Consider the following 20,652-nt stretch of genomic DNA (forward strand, 5'->3'; position numbering starts at 1 on the left):
AACTGGGCAAATTCTTGTCTGCTTACACTCAACCCTTCCAACTGTAACATGGAGTTTGTCCTACCTCTAAGCCATGATCTGGTAGTTGAGGAGAAATGCACTACAGCATCTGATAACACCACAGTCCTCAAAGGAACAGGCTGAAGCGAATTTTTGTTTCCAAAGAGCTACAGTCCGTGGTATTTATTACTAGGAGAAGAAAATGTTGGCAACAAGTACTTCCAGGGACCACAAGATTAGCTCATCCATGCGGATACAAACCACACAACTTCTTTTCAAACTACTATAGTTTGGAAGATTAGTTAATGTCCTATATAATGAAGAAACAGAAGCACGGATTAAACAGAAAACATCAGAGATCCTCAAAAAATAACTAGCCTGAGCACTGCCACTAACCCATTCCTCTTCACCCCAAACCTCCAGAGTATCCAGAGCGTGACTGATTCTTGAGTTCACCGCTCTGTAAGGGGGATGGATTGAAACGACAATTAGCAATACAGTCGCAACAATCCAAGTCACAGAAATTCATCCATTTCTAGTGCTGATGAAGTATTAAAGAGAGAGGATGAAACGCCAATTTAAAGAACTGTGAATTTTTCTGGAAGTTCTCCAAGAGTCTCCTGATGGAATCCAAGGTCTAGATGCATGCCTACAATTGCTGATAACCAAGGCTTGTAGCGATCTCTGTTGCATCGAGGTGTAACACTGTTTTAAACCACTGACTATATACACTATACACTCCAACAGTCACGGACTAGTACGATATTCAGAAATGAGACACATGAAGCCCAGAATTATAAACAGGAAATGAAAGAAGACCGAGAGAGAGTGCAAAAAAGTATACAAAGATTAGGGAGGGAAAAAAATGAGATAAAAGGAAAAATGGGTATACTTTATAAAAATGTAGCAATAAAAAAGCCTTTTTTTAAAGTGGAAGAATGAAAAAATAGAAAATATTAAATACATGCTGTATTTATAGTATACACTTTCAGTAACTGTAATGTTTATTTATATAAAACATTCTATATAATAGCAACAGTCTGCAGTATCTCATACAACAGATCCACTGATGAGAAACATTAGAGCTAACAGTTTGTCTGAGAAGCAGCTTACTGCCCTTCCTCCAGTATTTAAAACATGAGAACGCTTAAGAAAAATGGAACAGAAGTGTGGTATATTCGTTGTTTATCCTGCATTGCTATTAAGATCAAAATCTTCATTAAAAGCAAATGAGAAGCTGAAACAGTAGTGACTTACTGTGATCCGCAGATTTTACATGACACAAATTACAAGTTGCTTAGACCGGCCCAATCTGCATTATGTCTGGGTTACGTGAATGAATATATATATATACACACACACGCACTCATACACTGATCTAACTGACATACATTACACACTCAAGCAGGAGTCAAATGTGTTTCCTATTAAACAAATGCGGGTGGTCTGCTTCTCCAGCAGTGTCGTGTCAATTAATTTTGGGAAGCAGTACAGTGCTTAATTCTATTTGACCAGCCCTCTGAAGAGGACATAGCTATGTTTCATTCTTCTACCAATGTGTATTAACATCTCTTTCAACTAGTAGAGTAGCAAAGTGGTCTCATCTTTACTGGAAGCAATATTATGACACAATAGAAACACCGAGGTTTGATGAGCAATTTCTTTCTATTCTACATTTTTAATTACATCTTAAAAATTAAAGTTATGTGCCATTGGAAACAGAATATACATCATTTACCATATAGTTAAAAAAAATCAGACTTTATCATAAGGTATTTTCAGATAACACTTTTTTCCTATGTTATTTAGTGACAGGGATGAAATAAATGTTAAATCATGAACAGAAATGGGGGGAAAAAAAAAATCTATCACTCTACAAAGCAGTCTTGGAAGCAGATGGGAAAATTCAAGAGAATAGTACTAAGCTGGCTATAACAGCACTCATACGTCTTCCTCCACAGCGCCTCCCTCTCTGCGGGTGCTGGCTGTTTGGTGGGGTTTTTTGTTCTTGTTTGTTGTGGTGGGTTTTTTTTAAAACAACAGTCATGTCCCTAATGTGAGAGTTATTTCAATATGCATCAATAGTTCCCTGAGCAACAGACAACTGTATGGAGCTGAAAGAGGCTTTCTAGTGTCCAATGCTACAACTGAACTAAGGGCACAGGTTCCCTTAACGCAATTAGTGAATTTTTATCTCCTTCCTCCACCCAACCACTTGTTCTGCATTTAATCTGTAGGGACTGATCTTCTAGTCTCTTGTCATAATTGGCCAAAACTGACAAGTAAGTTAAAAATTATTGATGAGAGTCAGCAAAAATACACGTGCAGACACAAGAGACTGTCACAGAAGTGACACACTAACAAAGTTACGCACACAGGAAATTACTAATGTTATTTTGTTTTTATTATTTTAAAGAATAAGAACTATTGATAGATTTTCTTTTATGAACTTCAGAAATCCCGTCAATTTTTTCCAAGACATGTAAAATCATCCTTTGTGTTATAAAGTTTCTTATAAATGCAAAATTCTGAATTTGGAAATCTGTTTTGTCAAACTCATTTGTGAAGATTACTCTAAAATCTCAAAAGAGTCAAACCTGTATTTTCTGTTACACAAAGAAAATTATAACTGTGGATGTTCTTATATCGTATTTCACCAGAAAACATCTACATTTTTAGTAGGGCTGAAGTAATGAGCTACTTAGTGACATATAGCATGTTTAAGTCATTTTGGTTTCTTGCCCAAAAACTCTCTTCAATACCGCTGCCACCCCACAAGCAAATTTATACCACAAGTGTAATTTATACTTCCAAAGATAAACTTTCATCTCTCTTGCGGTAAACCTCATGCAGTATATCAAGAATTTTTAATAAACATACATCTCTTCATTTTCTAGTTTCTGCATATTATACAAAATATTCTCTCCATTAAATACAGATTTGGGTAAGAAACTTGAAACAAAAGGAAAAATAAAATCCTTTAGATTGGGCTTGAACTTTTCTAGCTATGATTGGCAAATGCGAGGCTGACGACGTTAGATTTTTTCATTTAAGTTAAAATAATGCATCAAAGTATTACTGCTCAGAGCAGAAGCAAACCATATTGTTAGAACAACCACCTAGTTTAGTTCCCATGCTAGTGCTGCAGTTTTTGGTAGTTTTTATGGAAGAACACTTCACCAGTAAAAAACAGATGGTCTGTGGACTGGTAAAGCAAAGCGGATACGGCATGGTAGGGCTTTCCCAGTACCTCTCTGACAAGTACTCAGGATGAAGTCATGGCACAGCTGAACATGGCCAGAACCTCATCCTCAGAAGTGATGAGTCATCCATATGCTCACTCACGTCATTCATAAACAGGCTACTGAAATCAAATTTCATCTCAACTTAATTATTCGCAGTGATGACATATTAAGTTATTACATGAAATCATCATCTCTGGACCAATGCTGTTACTATTAAATCTGCTGCTTCATCCAGTTTACATACATTTTCTTCAGTTGTTGCCACAGGATTCTCTGTCATTGCTGACAGCAAATCTCACCAAGCATTAACATTTAGGTACCCAAAAAAGCGTGCTGTGTTCAGATTCACGCAGGGTGTATTTTTTCCAGAAGGCATGCACCATCCCTCATTTATTATGGACCAGTTCCCAAAAGAGAGCAACACACTAGACACCATGAAGAAGAAATAAAGATATGTTTCAGATACCTGGACCCCAAACCTTCCAAATTGTGATTATGACGTCAAAGACACAAACAGCACTTTCTGTGCCCATCATTCGGAATAAGCTGCTGCTGCTGCTTATGATCCACTGCTGTTACATTTCTGGCTCTCCCAACTGCAGGGATCACTTCTATAATCCCATTTCTTCATGGTCAAAATGCCTCATATAAATGACATAATCCCTAGCTCGAGCAGTCAGTCACATGAGCACATTCCTTCCCCTTGCTCACATTTTCAAAAACCTGTTCTTCCTACACAAATAGTTCTAAAGTCACTCATTTGATTTGTGCTCGTAGATTTAAGGGATGGGGAAAAGGGTTGCTAGTGACTTGCTTCAACATTGGAGCAAAGGAAGAAGGCTGTGCTTTTCTTGATGTTTCTAAAAAACTATTGTAAAAAACTCTAAGTTTTAAAACCACAATGGAACCAGGTCGTTTACATTGATGAGATCAATAGACAAAAAAGGTTTTGGAGATCAAAATTAAACTAAATCACCATCTCCCTTAAAAATACGTATTTAATATATTTGCAGTAGAAACCTGAAGTCATCTGCTTCAAGTATGTAACGAGACAAAAACTGGCTTAATGTCACAGACTGAACAGGTTAATTTTGCCTATGAATTTCCCTGCGACAGCCAGCAAATTACTCAAAGCAAAAGCAGGTCAATAGGACTGCATTTCCTCAGCTCAGCATAAAAAAAAAAAAAGCACAGCAGTCTCATCATCGAATATTCTTCACATTTTCTTCCATGTAACTATCAAACACATTGCCCTAGCAGAACAATAAAAACAAACCATCAAATTCTTCAAACACTGTTCAAAATAAGCTCTCTCTGGCTACGTTCTTAAGCCTTAATTGGCGTTTCAAATTGGCAATTGCATACAAAACAGTCTAGTATAACAAATTATTCCCCCTCTACTAATCCATTGGTGACCTACATTAAGATGTGACTATAAAGAATCTTTTAACAGTGAGATCTACTGGTGTATTAAAATCTAGTTCAATTAGTAAAACTGGTCATTTTTAGACTCTCATTCCACACTAACAGTTACATTTGTTTGCATGCATAGCAAAGGTATCTCACAAGAGCTGTAACACTTGTGTCAGATGCTTGGCTGTTTGAGCGGCCTTCGCCTACCTCCTTCACTGGAAAATAGATACGCTATAGCGCATGGAACAGACTCACCAAGTAATCCTCTACTACAAGTCAGAGCAAGATGCATACGTTCAGGTGGTTCTTCACCCAGAACTAGTGGCTATGCCTGCTACATTCTATATGCAAAACACATGTAATTCCTTTTAAATTGCCAAAAATTGCATCTTCAATATAAGTAATATCTGTTTGTTACTGCATAATAACTTTCATAACCAAGAGATTAATGCAGACAGAAGTACATTAGCATCATATGCATTCCTGTTATAAATCCAGAAACTTTATACTTACTCCTTTAGTACAGATTCCAAATTTCCTCCATCTCAACATCAGCAAGTCTTTTGAAATGATACACACAAATGGGAAGTAAAAAACTGAGATTCAAGACCGTACTGTTTTGAGCACTTGAGCAATATTTAAATACGTAAAATTTATTATTTGTTCCATTATCTAAGTAATATTTCTCCAATATTTACTACACTTGTGCTCACAGCTGGTAGTTGCAAAGAAATCTGAATTCAGACTTCAAGATTGAGGAATTTCTGGTGAACACCCACAACAAACTAAACAAGCCCATTAGGATTCCTTCATAAACAAAAGCGAACAAAACATCTGTCTGGCAACAATACATAACCCATTCTTACAAAACGTAGTTTAACTGCAGTAGCAGACAGTTTCTGCCTTATCCACACAGTATTAATTCAGAAGTTTCAGTATTATACTCACAGCGAATTCCGTAAATCATGAGAGGATCAAGTTGCTTCTTCCCATGCTTGCCCTGGCCCGAAAGGTTGGAGATGGCCTGAATTTCCCGATGGAAGAGATAATCAAGCAACGTCAGTGCCATCTTCTCGGCTGTGCGGCAGTTCGTGCTGATGTGCAGCATGTCAGCAGGGGTGATGGGGCAACGGACCCGCATCTCGGGATTATTTTCGTCTCCGAGCCATGTCCCATTGGGGTAATCCTCTAAAAAAAAAAAAAAATCATGGAAATTCTAACTGTGGCACAGAATGAAACAGGTTCAAGTTACAGTCAACATTTCTTAACTTATTGTGAGCTCTTCGAGTTTTCTTCGTAGTCTCCATAAACTTCTTTAAAATTTAACACAATTAACAGGCTCACAGGATTTGCCACAGATAAATCATTCTCAAATCCACACCAACGGTGACCAAAAGTTATTGCCATTCACGGTCTGGGCTACATGAGGAACTGGCGCAATTAGTCCAGATGTCTAACTCACTCTCAGGTATCTTAAGTGTCTCATACTAGAGGACAACAGCTGAAAGAGAACACCATATTCAGTGTTCTCATTCAAGATAGTCATCCTTTAAGAATGAAGATTACTAATTTCAAGATGCTAACAGCTTTGAATCACATTTTTCCCCAAAAGCATCAGATTAAAATGAGTCTAAGCAAGATTATAAATTTAAGAGTTATAATCAATAGCGAGCAGTAACTTATTTAATCACTGAAAAGAAAATTTCAAACAATGACAATCATTCAAAATGTAGCCAGAGTTCCCAATCAAAATTTTGGTCTTCCTTGAAATCTACCAGCCAGTAGTCTACAGTATTTCCTAAACACACAGTTTACCAAGGAACAGGCCCAGCATAAAGATAATGAATCAATCGCTAATTATCTGCCACATACATCTTCCCTTCTATTCAAGTACAAGGTCATTAGCAGCAGAATCTATTTTAATGTTACCCACTAGCAGAACTATACCTAACTTCTCTTGTGTAGGCACACACACATATATAAAGAAGGCTTCTGATTTTTGTCTCAGCCTCTCCGTTTAGCAGGAAAAAAACCTATTCATTTTAAGATGAATACTAAGTCCTCACTGGAAATTAATCTTTGCAGACAATGCCAGAAGTTAGCGGTTCCAAGACTAACCAGAAACCAGAGCAGAGCTCATAAGGATGACCGATCCCTACTGAAGTGGAGGATGCAACACAGGACCTGGGATAAGACTGTTGTTCCAGATAAAAACAAAATTTCCAGTACAAATCTTGACAATGCTAATAGCAACTGGACAGAACAACATTCCAGTACTATTTCAATGTTCACTGACACAGACCATTTGGATTTGATTTCTATGTTTGCTCAACTTTGTGGAGTAAAGCAAAGCTTCCCGACGTAGGAGTCACTCAGCCCTTCCATAACTAGAGCTTTATGTCGTCGTCATGTCACACACCTTCGGAAGGGTAAAAATGTGAACCAAGTCATTCAATTACATGACTTATCTTTCATTAAATGCCTTTAGAGTTTCATGGTATATATGAAGTCAGAAATTCCTGGTTTCCATAACCCTTCTAGTCACAAAATGGGTGACAGAGTGCAGACAGATGAGCATCTCCCGTGTGACCCCTGCGCAAGCAGCATCTTTATTTCCAAGTATCAGCACAAGTTAAGCAGCTTGTATTTTACTAGACTACAAGCCAAAAGTGTGCAATAAAAATGTAACATAAAAGCAACTCAAACACTAAAAAACACTTTTCCAACATGACCTTTGGGTTGAGTCACACCACATGTCAGATGCAAGTTTATTGCAATGAATAATGATAGTATGAAGCAAATGTTAGATTATGCAATACTGATACATCATTACAAACATGAGATTATCAACAATGATAATTTCTAAGGAAAAATATTTATTGCTGACATATGCAACAGCTAGTCCCTCAAACTTTTTTCTGGTGAAATCAGAACTTAATGCTCTGTTCTGAATATTTTTTTTTATACACTCACACATTTTTTTTATATACATTTGAACTTTACTTTTTATCCTGAACTATGTAATAGGGCACACTAGCTGTTTTCTGCTCACAGTACCAGATGCCATTTGAAAAATAAGGTGGTTCAGATTAATTATTACTTGTTTTGAATGCCACTGTGTCTGGCCTTACCACAAGTCTGGTTAACATTATCAGGGAAAACAACAGCCTGTTCCTGAAGATAAATGGACTGTTTTAGAAAACTCTGGGCAGAGCTGGCAAAGCAAAACCATCTCTGCACAAACGTGTAAGTTTTTCAAAGAAATTCTAGGAAGCCTGAGTAAATGATTCTACATCCTATCAAAATCTTACTGCCTTACCAGTTCACAGAATTACTATTAGAGTTATTACTACTTCTGGAACACCTTTCACCTGCAGTCTTGTTTAAAAAATGCTATCAACCTACATGAACCAAAGATTTTTTCAATTTGCAAAATAATCTCTTTTTTTATTACTGGCACGGAGTCTAGAACATACTGTTTTTACCATGTGCAACTGTTCTTTTATTGCTAACAGCCTGGAAAAAAGACATTATCTTGTTATTCTGACCTACGAACACATGCCCCACATTAAATTATCTCTTGCATTTTCCTCCTGCTTTAAAAAGCTTTAAAAGCTTCAACAGAAAGGGAATTTGCTATGATCATTTTGCATTAAGTGGAACTTGCATGACTAAAGTTAAACGTGACTCTACTGTCTCACTGCAGCTACTTGAGGGCCCAAAGGCTAAACTATTCCTTATCGTATATAAAAATAATTCCTACCGGCCTGCCAAAACATCTGGCACTTTGCATAGAACAAATATGGTGAGATTGGTACACAAAAAAAGGTGGAAAAAAATACAGCGCCAGTTAGAAGGGAGGCAGAACTGCTCTGAACAAGTGGTGTGGTATGGGAGAAGACAGACTGAGTAAGGAAAGGGGAGGGGGGGGAAAGAGACTAGGAGTTTGATGGAAATTCTCTCTGAACAATTAAGTACATAAACACCGACGATTAAAGCTGCATGGTTCGAAGCTCCTAGCACTCCAACATTCTTTTATGCTTACTGAAATGGTTCTTCACATGTATTATCAGGCATTATATGTAATATCTAGATAGAATCTAGATGAGTCAGGTTATTCAGTACATACAATGTAATAGCCAGACAGCGAGTCAGGACTCCACTAGGCACTGTACAACCACACACAGCTGCTTCTGTTCCTTAAAGGCCACCAAAAAAACTAACGTGTAAAGGGCTGGGGAGGAAGAATACAGTCAAAGAACACTCTTTTCTTAAAAAGAATGTGCACACACTCATCCGTAACTCAGTTAACCAAGCAACTTTTCTGTTCTGCCCTGAAGTATTTTTCTTTCGGTAATTTTCCCAATGGCCTTGCTGTACTTTGAACACATTTTGAGTGCTATGTGCAAAGGTACTTCCTTGAGTTTCTTTACACCAAATATTGTATCAGAGAAGTGGCTCTTGATCATTTCTACTTCCAGTGTTAAAAGTGCTGACATTTTTATCTGATTTCCCCTCTGTACTCAGAAGCTCATTCCAATGACAGACAAATTTCTAGCTCCTCTTCACTATTTTTAAGATGAGAAAATTTGCCTTTATCTCCATTCTACTGAATCCAGAACTAGTTTGCTTTTCACCATTGTTTTAAACTCTTTTTTACTGTATGAAGTCCATTTCTTTTATCTCACAACACAGCTGACCATTCCTCTGTTCTGGCAGGCACGTGCAAGAAGATGAGAGGCGGCTGGTGCTGCAACACAAACGAGCATTTCTACAGGAACAGGAAGAGCCAGCTTTAAGGTTAGTATCGAGAAAAACCTATGTCAAGGGAACAAAAAACAGACAAGACTCACTGTGGTTTTCAGACTCCTTCTTGACACGTGTATGTGTTTCCCTGCCCGGGGAGATGACGGACACTTAACTGTTACTCACATCTTTCTATCGGGATACACTCCCCCGGTTTGACATGTGAGCATTAGCAGTAAGGCTAGAAACAGAGCCTGGCTCTGCTGTCTCGCTAGGTGCTGCCAATCACTCCTTTAAAACAAGGGAAAACAAAAGGAAACACCTGCCCACATAAACACTCGAGTTAACATGTTCCATTATTCCCAGTAGTTGTGTTTATTTTACTAACAAGGCTGGGCACAATCTGCCATTTGCAGCAGAGAAAAATGACTGGTAGCTGCAGTACAAAGGCAGAAAGATGAATTAACCCCACCAAAAACCAAATCCTAACCTACAAAAATAAACCCCCATTTCTAGAGAAATTAAATAATATTTTGGCTGATGTGTAAAAGATTCAACATCACCTTTTTAAATAAACTTCTGTCAATTAGCCCAAGTCCTTTGCCCCTGCAAGAGTTCACAGGGGTAGTGATTAACCGACAGAGACTACGGACCACTGACTTTATTAACTAACAACCATTAAATATAAGGAACAGAATGACAATCAGGCTATACCTTAACTTACAAATCTAGCAATGTGATTTAAAGCTTGTGCTAAAAGAATGGCTAAAAAACTAGAGTTAAAGCTATATTCACCAAAACCTCCTCCCACCTCAAAGAGCAGTTAAAACGCTGGGAGTTCTGGCAGAATGAAGTGTACAACACACACACACGTCCACGAACACCAGAAAACCTGGATACAGAACTGGAGTTTTTCGTCTGACTATTCTCATGGGGAAAAAAAAAGGTTTAATTTCCATGTAAATATAAAAGAAAGATAGGCAGAAGAAAGGATTTGGCTAACAGAGAGACAGTTCCAGTTAACTTCTAAGCCCCGATGGTTAGAGGACCAGTACATTATATGAGATATTCTAAAAATATATCCTGCACTCATGGTTTCTTCAGTTGTCTGATAACACAGGGCACAAAAACATCTATATGGGCACATAAATACTATGGTGTGCATAGAAGTCTCAGCATAACGTCAGTGAGATTGCTTGTTTGTTAAAAGTAAGGCCTCAGGTTTAGTACATGGTTAAATCCATGAGAGAAAGAGGAGATTCACTTATTTAATGACTCATGGAAGGCCAGAGAATTGATTCAACATAAGTAGAAAATGAGGACCACGCAATCATCTGTAATTTAAAACGATCAACTAAAAAAAAAAAATCCAGATAAAATTGAGAAAATTAATATCCCTGGACTTAGAGGACTTTTTAAGCCCTTAGAAAATGTGTTTCATGCCAGAAAATCAGCTAATTTAGATTTTGCCCACTTTCTTGTTTGTTGCCTCTTTGTTATATTTAACTTTACACAGTGGACCAGACTGTTCATTCCAAACATCACTGTGACACATACCTGGAAGAAACCATTGTTCATCTGTTTGCTCTCAATAATAATAATAATTAAAAAAAAAAAAGGCAATTCAGTTTCTATAGTTTTCTTTGGCTTTAACAAGTCACTGAAGCTCTTGAAGTCTCAACAGTGTCTTCACATCAGCTACATACAATACTGTTTTAAGGCACAAAAAGTTTGCTGTTTAAAAGTTCATTCTCGCTGTCTGTATCTGGTCATAAGGAGCTTGGCAGGAAAAGCAAAGTGCTGCAAATGATCATATAACATGTGAGATTTGATCTTACAGTGAACTGGAAAATCCTGTGGACAGATAAGTCTGGGCCACGTACAAAGAGCTGCTTGGATTCACATTTGGAAAGCAAATTCTGAGCACTATTTAATACTACTATTGTAAAATGACTGTTTCAGATGCAAAGTTGAAGAGGCAATATGTGACTAAATTTTATTGGGCAAAATATTATTCGTCCTTAACTAACACACTACACAGACCAGTCTTCCCTTATCTTCTCAAAAAATATGCATGTTTACAGTTCTAATTCTATATTTTGAGCAGTCTTAATATGCAGTAAAAGGAACACAGAGAAAGCAGATACGATACAAAGCTATCACGTATGGTGCCAAACATCATACATCAGTGTATCAAGTGTAAAGTTCACCGACCCAAACTCTAAATCAACGGATCTTGCCATTTTATTTATATCACTTAAAAACAGCTTTCATGGAGCTCTGTTCAAGAGCATTTCACATACTTGGGAAATACTAGCGACAGTGTGTTTCTTTCTTAGCAATTTCAAAGCCTTGGCTTTAGCACAGCCATTTTTAAAAATATCTGCTTTTAAAGCAGCAAAGTAATGCTGAATGGGACATTCTTATACCACAAAGCTGAGAGGGCCTGACTTTTTTTCCCTTCCATATAAAGACAGGACAGTAACCCTATTGTGAAAGATTTAAAAGGATAACATAATGTGCATTAATGTTTTAGGAACAGATGCTGCTCTTGTTTGCACAGTAAGTCACAGATTAAATATTTTAAATGTTACCATATACTGAATGTGTGTAAGAACAGTATTATTATAATATTCCTTTCCTTCTTGAAAGCAGTATCTAGCATTAATCAAAATAATGCTCTCATCACATCTCCTAGAAGCATGCAAGTATAATCACAGTGCCTCTACACAGCTTATTCTTTAGTTGAACAGTAAGTATTCAACATTTGCACTTTGCTGAGCTAAACTGAAGCAGCTGCTTAAGTTAATATTTTTCTATACATAAGCTGCATAAAAAGAGCAAGGTCTGTTTTTACCAACATTCTAATGTGAAATTTTGAAGAGCAAGTCCTTGTAAAGTCTTTCAAAATAAAATTCAACACCTTCAGAGGAAACATAAAACTGCCTGATCACAGCAAAACTGATTGATCAAAAAAATTAGTAAATATATTTGGATATTATCTATTCTTTGCTTTCTGCTGTTTGCACATTTCTTGTTAAAACAGTACTAAATGTAAAATTCTGAAACTGCTACTTAGTGCGAGATCAAGACATCAGAAATAGTTCTTTATGAACTAAGCACGATCTTTTAGACATGAATTCCATGCAGTTTACCCAACAGATGAGCAGTCACAAGCAAGCAAAAGCCAGATTTTTTGACTGTTTCCTATAAATCCAAAACTGTAACACTCAAGTCAGAACTAAGTGCTGTGGAAGTTACTATGTAAGTATAAAACGAATACAACATCCTTACCCAGCAATTTTATAATCCAAAAATAAAGCAGGGGACAACAGGTAGACTACAGAGGCAAGTGACAACACACACTGAGATGATAGGCATCACCAAAAGAAAGAGTATCATAAAGTATCTTAAAAGAAAAGCATCATAACTGTGGCTAAGTTTTATGTAAGCATCACAAGAAAAAAGAATTTTATGAGCAGTGATGTATATACAGTTATGAGGATCTCCTCCCAAGGAAGTAGAAGAAAGCATAAAAGTCTCCAAAAACACTACAAGCAAGGAAACCTGCCATCTGTGGCTGAGGAACTCAGGGCAACTCTAACAGTGACTGGGAGATGGGAAAGGGCAAAGACATCCTTTGTAATGAAGGTGCTATGGAGTAGCAAAAGGGATGCAAGGAGAAGATGATGGTGTTAAAATGAAGAGTTTGGAAAATCATATTTGTAACAGCTTCCTGGTGATAAGGCCTGAGAGGAGGCCTTACAGTAAATAAGATGGGAGATAGCTGGAGCCTAGACAAAAGAGTGCTATTTTCACCTCGGATGTTACCTATTAAGAAAATAAAAGGTTCCTTTTAGGCATTGATCATTGGATAATCTACTCACCATTCTTACCAAAACTTATTTGCTCATAGTTGCTGCAACTTGCTTTTCTTCGTCTAATGCTAAAACTCTTCAGTTAAAAAGTTTAGACAAATATATTTGAGAATGTCAGAATATTTTCTAACAGATTTGTGGTGAGCATGAAAGTGCATACAGCTGCCAGGTTACAGCTTAGTCAATTGAAAACCAACCCATGACAGGATTACAGCCACATACCAGTACAAGAGAGTTCATTAAAGTCTGAAAACAATATAGGTACTTAATATCAGAGGTTTAAGACTTCTGTAATTTAAAACTAGTGCGGATCTAGTGTTCTTCACAGTATTATTTTTTGCAGTGGAAGGCAAAATCCAAAAGAACGCAACAATGTTAGGATGAAAGCGGTCACAAAGAGAGACTATACACGAGGCCCTACTTACCAAGTAATCCAACTAGTACTGATATCTTCACAGACAGGAAGGTCTAAAGAACTGATTCGCAAATTAAGTTCTGTGCAAGGACACTAAATATCAGCTGTAGCATTATAGGTTGGTGAAATCCAATTCAGAGTCTACAAACCTTTATAAATGCATAAGAACTCTGGAAAGCACAGAAAAATAGTTTCCTCAAAATAACAGTAAAATTTTCCTTCTCTTACCACCACGAAAGTGTTAGTAGTATGATATCTGGAAGCTGAAGAGGAAAAATCAAGTTGTGCGACCACTTCATTTAGCACACAAACTCCCACACAACTATTAAAAAAAAAAATTCAGCATGTTTAGTGTATAAAAATCTAACGGCTCTCCCACTCCAAAACCATGAAATCTCTTCCTGGGCTATCTTTGCTTTGCATAATACACTGAACTGTACAAAGTTGGAGGGTGCCCATGACATTGAAGACACACAATGCTGCACAGCTTCAATACTCCTGAGACAAATACCAGCTCCACTCCAATCAGAGTTGAACAGATGGATAAAAGTCACTGCGTTACAAACTACTTAACAGACATAGCAACTAAACCCTCACAAACACAAATGGACAAACAAGTTTTCTGTAGCAGTTTCTGAAGATCAACAGTTCATTACAAAAATAACTCGTAGATGCAAGGTCCAAATGATGATGTTTTAAAAATGTTCTTCATTAATCAATTGCACATCATTTTTAAGTCTAATTAAAAAGTTCAAGATAAAAAAAGCACAACTTTGTTTAAACTGAGTGTATGCTGTACTCCAAAAGGACAGTAAAAACACATTCATGTCAAAATTAACTGGACTTTTCAGAGAGCAAAACCACATCTATCAATTGTTGACATTTACTTTAAACACTTCTTAGTGACAAATGTTTGTTTCTTATTCCATTAAACAAGAAAGATGTGTAATCTATGCTGGGGAAAAAAAAAACCCAACAAAACCAAAACCCAAGGACAACGAACAAGAAAAAAGTTCCTTGTATTTTTAAACACAGGTTTCCTCCTGATCAAAGACACAGTGCCTCAGGAGAACACCACAAAAACATTAATTTCCATTACATTTACATTGTTTTCATCTACCAAAACCTTTCAGAAAACCAACTTCTATCCAAATTCTCAGATACTTGCACAGTAAAATGGTTTGTTTAGAAGTTTGACCAGTCATGCTATAACTCATGTTTGGTGGTTCCTTTCCTCCAGAAAACATTTCTGCTAAAACAGACACGTACATGTATTCAGAGAATAAGTGCTACAGAAAAGACTTCCAAAAACCACGGGAACAGCTGAGTACTTCAAACTTCTAAAAGCCATGCTTCCAAAAGAAACAGTTGCTATGAAAACACAAAGGTGTGCTCCTGATGTAAACCACTTGGCTGCATTTCTACCACAAGGCAGGAGTTACCTGTATAGCTTGGATGTTTCAAATGACAGAGAGAGAAAGAAAAAAGAATGGTTAACCAAACCTGAGATTTATTTAGGTAAGTGCACTGCGAGTACGAACAGTTTCGCAACTGGCAACGTAGTTCAATTTAATTAGAGGAGCTCTCCACAAGCTCTTCCAAATCAGAACTACTTAGCTAAGATTATAACGAAGATAATTATACAACAAGATCATCTCTGGTTTGAAACAAGGACTCTTGGTTAAAATGAGGACCTTTTTTAACATCATTAAGGTATTGTGTTAAAAAAACCGAGGGAATTTTTTTCCTAAGTCAGAATATAAAGAGACAGGTGATGATTAAGTCAAATACACCTTACAGACAACACTACAATTAACATTTTAGCATTGCTTGAGCAGTTTAAATGACCACACAGAGCAGCTTGGACACAGTTTTATTCGGTAGGTTGTATGTTTGCTGTTTTAAGACCCTTCTGCTTTTTCGCTTCTGCTGCAATGTGAGTTCAGTAGTGGGTCGCACCTGGGCTTCTTCATTCAGTACCTTGTTTCCATACAGTAAAAATATGTTTATATCTTTTTACTTAAGATTTAAATGAAGGCTCCTATCCAAATCTCTAGAAGCCGAAGATGCATTTAAACACTCAGAGCATCAGTAGCATTTAACTCTTCCACTGTTTCTAGAGGAAGATACCTTCTTAAAAGAGAAGTTTGATAAAACAGAATTTTGAGCTTTGATCTTACTATTAAACCATCATGCATTTGTAGAAAAGTTTTTTTACATCTAAAGCATGTGGTTATAAACTTACACTACTGTTTATACATCCACACCAACTGCTCTTCTCTAATTTCCCCAGAAGATCCACTTGGGCTGCAACGAAGTTAGAGTAGAAAAGACACACTCTAACATACACATTCTAAATTAGAACAGACTAATCACTTTTGACAGTTACTACTATCCATGGGGTAAAATTACAGGTTAAATGAAAAAACACTATTTCTTAGTTGGCTGAATAAGGATGCACTTGATATTTTCTATGCCAAAAATATGACATTAATAAAAATAGTAACTCATGCACTAATAAGCCTTACAGTCTATTTTAATTCAATTTTACACTGGTAATTTAATACTGACCAACTCTATTCTTGCTGGGTTTTCTCTTCAATTGTGCAAGATTACTGCATGAACAGCACTCTTAGAACTGCAGTCTAACGAATGGATCAGGTGTTGATATTTCTACTGTCCCCATGTGAAAGGACATTAATTATTCCAAAGTGAAATTTGGAAAAAATTGCACAAAAATTGCACAAAAATTAAGAGATTCAGTATCCCTAGATGCTTTCAGTTCATAAATACTACATCTTAAAATCAACATTTTGCAGACCATTAACTGCTTCTGTAAGATGGATGAGCATTTCCAGTTTTCTGAAAAGTAAAAGAACAAATCAAGTAACTGTTGCTCAAAGAAAAGAGGGAACAGGCCTTACTGCACATGGAAAAAGAGCAATATACAACTGAAGATGGAATAAAGTTAGAGTTCAGTAGGCAAACACTACCTCCCCCCGGCCTTATTCTAGACCATTACTGGAACCGGGAACCAGGCTCCATGCTTCTGGGTAATTATTTTTAAGGAATAGAAAGGCACTAACATTAATATTTTTTAAACTACCATGCATGATTAAATGCTCTTTGAACAGACAGCGAAGAGCAAACAAAGCCTTTCTATAAATCTATTAACTAAATTCTGAAAATATCCAGAGGTCAATGCCATATCCAAAGTCAGCTAAAGCCAAACTATAAACATGGTTTAGTTTTGCTTTCCGGACACAGGACGACAGATGGGAGTCATACTGAAAACCTGTTGTTTAGTCTCAGTGCGTACGGGCTGAAGTACACCATTCTCACCCTCTCGTATTTTACAATCAAATGAGATTCCTTTGAGCAACTCAGAATTCTTTCACAGACGATGAAAGCAAGCTGATGAGTGCTGTAACTTTTGCCTTTTACTACTGAAGAAAACAAGTCTGCACAACAGACCTATTATTCTTCATCAATTTATGAATAATTTAATTTCTGTGACACACTGCAGGCTCATTCACTTAGCATTCCTTCCGTGCAAACGGTCCCCTCTCATCTTTGTGAGGGCAAGAAGAGGTAGGTGTGGGGGATTACTAATCTGATTCTCAAAGCATTCATCAATCTCAGGGAGATTTGTAATGGATGAGTGTTCTAACAGTCTGAAGAAAATCAGATCCGAAGACATTAATGGATTACCTGTTTCTTCAAAATTTACACGTACAACAGTGGCAGAAAAGGCCAACTTCACATTGGTCTGTGCAAATCTGTGCCAAACAACCAAGTCCCAAAGAGCATTATACAACAAATACCCTCCTAATGTTACAAACTTAGTTCCTGGCGTAGATGATGCAGAGCTGTATGAAATATTAACATTCTCCACAAAGAGTACACTTTACATGTATTTTCATATCAAAATATCAGCACTATCTGTAATCTGATTTTTTTTTTTTTTTTTTTTTGAGAGAGAAAGAACAACTCCTCAGTCTCAGTCTCCTTTAATTCCCAATTGACCCAAAATGAAATACCCTTGGAAGCGACTCTGTCTCACAACATACGAAGAGGACAGAACATAAAAGCTCTTTACAATATGTGTACGTTTTAGGAGTATCCATAAAAGTTGAAGAATCCTAGGTTCACATACCTTAGAACAACATTTTCAGAAACAATCTCTGGTGCATGAGCCTTTTAGTAGACTGACTTCTAAAGTTTTCTAAGTATCAAAGTTTTAAAGCATCTCGTTCAATTGTTAGCCAGTTCTGAAATCTTTGAATGCACTCTTAAACACTCAGATTCAGGCTATCTTGAATTAATCTTTACCACTAATTGTATCCTAACCTGTTCACACTCAACATGCTTTTACCAATGGCAGGAGATCACACAGAAAAACCTGAATCACTCTTAAATTAGAGTCCTTCTGTTTCAATGTTAGAGACCAAAAGACAACACATTTACCTCTTAAGTGCAAACTTCGCACTTGCTCTGCTGCAATAATTTCCTGAGTAATTTATTCATCTCTGGGACATGAGTGTAAATATGAAGTACCACATCCAGAATAAAACTTCAGTAAATATTCAATAAATATGTTTTTTAAAGTAATTAGGAAAATTATTAAATTGAAGTCTAGGATTCAAATTACATTTGTATAAAAAATACTGATACTTTCAAACTAACCATAGAACATAATTTATCAGACGTTGTTTTCACCTAAAACTGACACTTATATCATCTTGTTTGTGATTAAAATATAGCAACTAACATTCATTTCAATATCTCCAACCACATAAAATACAATGTCTTTATAAGGTTCATCTAAAATTCTCAGATTTCACTACATTTGATTACAGTGTCCGAGACAAAGAATTTTCAGAAAAATCTGACACTACATACTATCCTGTTAACACTGGTTTTAATATTATTAAAATTGTTTACAGTTGCTAAAATAACTATTTTACATTCATAAGAATTACACAAGTGGACTGTCATAATAAGTTACAGGAGAAGATGGACTAGCAGATTTTATTTCCCAGAGAAGACATTTATTTTCCTGAAACAATATTTCATCTTGGTGACAGGAAATCCTGCGGGTTGCATGTGTTACTTTGAAGGGTTTAAAATATTAAGCTACACTGCTGTAGTGGGGCATACTTTTTAAATTCTACAAGTAATTTTAATTAGCTGTTCTGCCTGCAAAACTAGTAAAAACGAAGGGAAAACACCCCCAAAAACCAAAACCAACCAACCAAACGATTCATTCGCTCCTATCTGATGCTTGCTGTACTGCCTAACAGTTCAAGTTGTACCCATGATACGATCTCTGAAGCTTCCAGTTGAATCTTAGTTCATTCCACCACCACGTTTACTTTGCTCAAGTAGCCTTACAGTTAGGTCAGCGTACCTTCAGAGTTCAGCGTGATAAGCGTGACATTGTTCCCAATACTTTGGCTTCCTAATTGTCCGCTGTTGGAAACTGAGTCACTGGCCTCAGAGCCACTCTCTCCGTCTTCATTGTGACTGTCGTCATGCCCTGGAACTTTCACCACTATGGTGTTCTGCCTACGTCCAGGAACAGCACTATGGAAAAGAGAAGTAGGTAACTTTGGGAAAACACAATCCTTGATCAGAAATAGCATCATTATAAGGGAATTAAAAACACTAATTGACAAAATTAAATGTATTATAAAAGCACACTCCTTTAAACAAGTTGACTCATGTCTACAACTCAGGGCTGTTCAGCAAAATAAAATGGAAGGAAAATAGCAGAAGGAATAAAAAATTTTAGACGCACACTTTTTAAATTTGCATCAATGGAAAAGTCTAAGCTCAGTGTGCAAAACAAACAAATATTTAAATAGTTTCTAAAAAACATATTTTATTACATTTTCTATCCAGAATCTCAGGTTCCACTTAATTTAAAATTTGCTTTAGACAGTACAAATTCTGACAAGCCCTCCTGGGCTGCCGCTTATTTCTTCTTCAGTTGGTTAAATACAGGGTCTTGGCATGTTCCCAAGTGATCATGCATCCGTGTAAAAAATATGTAGCTATGGGCACTCTTTCTTTCAACTGTCAGCTGTCAATTAATGTTGAACTAGTCCCAGATCCTCTAAGACGCTCTCTCCCCATCAAGAGTGAAGCATTGCTCTGTACCTTGACTGCTGAAACAAGGTTTCCTTAGGCAGAACTGTCAGCCTAATAAAATATTCAAGTACCGGTTCAATGTTTTCCCCCCCACACTATTACCTAGAGCATTCCTCATTTTGCACTTCAAATTGCTGCACAGACTGATATTGATCTATCAAAGGAGGGAAGAAAGGAGGACGATTCCCATAACTGCTACTAACTTGCTAAGGATATTTTCCAGAGAATCCGCCGTTCTGCTCAATGGCTCTTCCTGCCCAACCATCTTGGCTACAATTGAATTCTGCCGGTCGTTGTTCAGTATTACTGTGGTCTGAGGGACAACACTACGAGACAAAAATCAGAGAGGAAAATGGAATGTAAAGGAGTAAACCTTATAAATAATACATTAACACAGTCTTATGGTTTAAGTAGTCTACTTAAAAACAGACTGCCTCTAAGCCTAGCTCTTTCTCTCAGCATCGCTGTTATGTATCAAATGCTAAAGCTGGTAATCCATCTCATTTGACATCTGTACCATTTCAAGTACTCAAAATTCTTTCAGAGGACGGATGGCTTCCATGGAATTATATAAAAGTCCACAACCCTTGGCAAAGCGATAAAGAATTTATCAACTCAAGAGACACAGGAGGAGGTTTGTAAATCGCAGCTCCAAAGAGCCACCAAATTTTTGGTTTGAAAAGTCTGAGAGTGAGCATTTTCAGAGATACTATGGCCAACTTCCATGGTAATGCACCATTTTTTGTAAGATAATTCCTAGGGGAAAAAAAGAAATAAATGTAAAAGTATTGCAAAACTGGAT

The 20,652-nt window shown here is 36.9% G+C and overlaps 1 protein-coding gene across 4 annotated transcripts in view; it reads right to left on the minus strand.

Annotated features, from left to right (window-relative positions):
* Nucleotides 1-20,652, minus strand: part of BANP (BTG3 associated nuclear protein) — a 153,014-nt gene that overhangs the window by 96,724 nt on the left and 35,638 nt on the right. For all 4 annotated transcript variants that reach the window (XM_075765763.1, XM_075765761.1, XM_075765764.1 and 1 more), the window contains exons 5-7: nt 20,054-20,176; nt 19,108-19,283; nt 5,607-5,846 (exon numbers count right to left, since the gene is read on the minus strand). In XM_075765763.1, coding sequence (XP_075621878.1) covers nt 5,607-5,846; nt 19,108-19,283; nt 20,054-20,176 — 539 coding nt within the window. The remainder of the gene's footprint in view (nt 1-5,606; nt 5,847-19,107; nt 19,284-20,053; nt 20,177-20,652) is intronic.

This window comes from Balearica regulorum, chromosome 13 (assembly GCF_011004875.1).
Source record: "Balearica regulorum gibbericeps isolate bBalReg1 chromosome 13, bBalReg1.pri, whole genome shotgun sequence".
NCBI lineage: Eukaryota > Metazoa > Chordata > Aves > Gruiformes > Gruidae > Balearica > Balearica regulorum.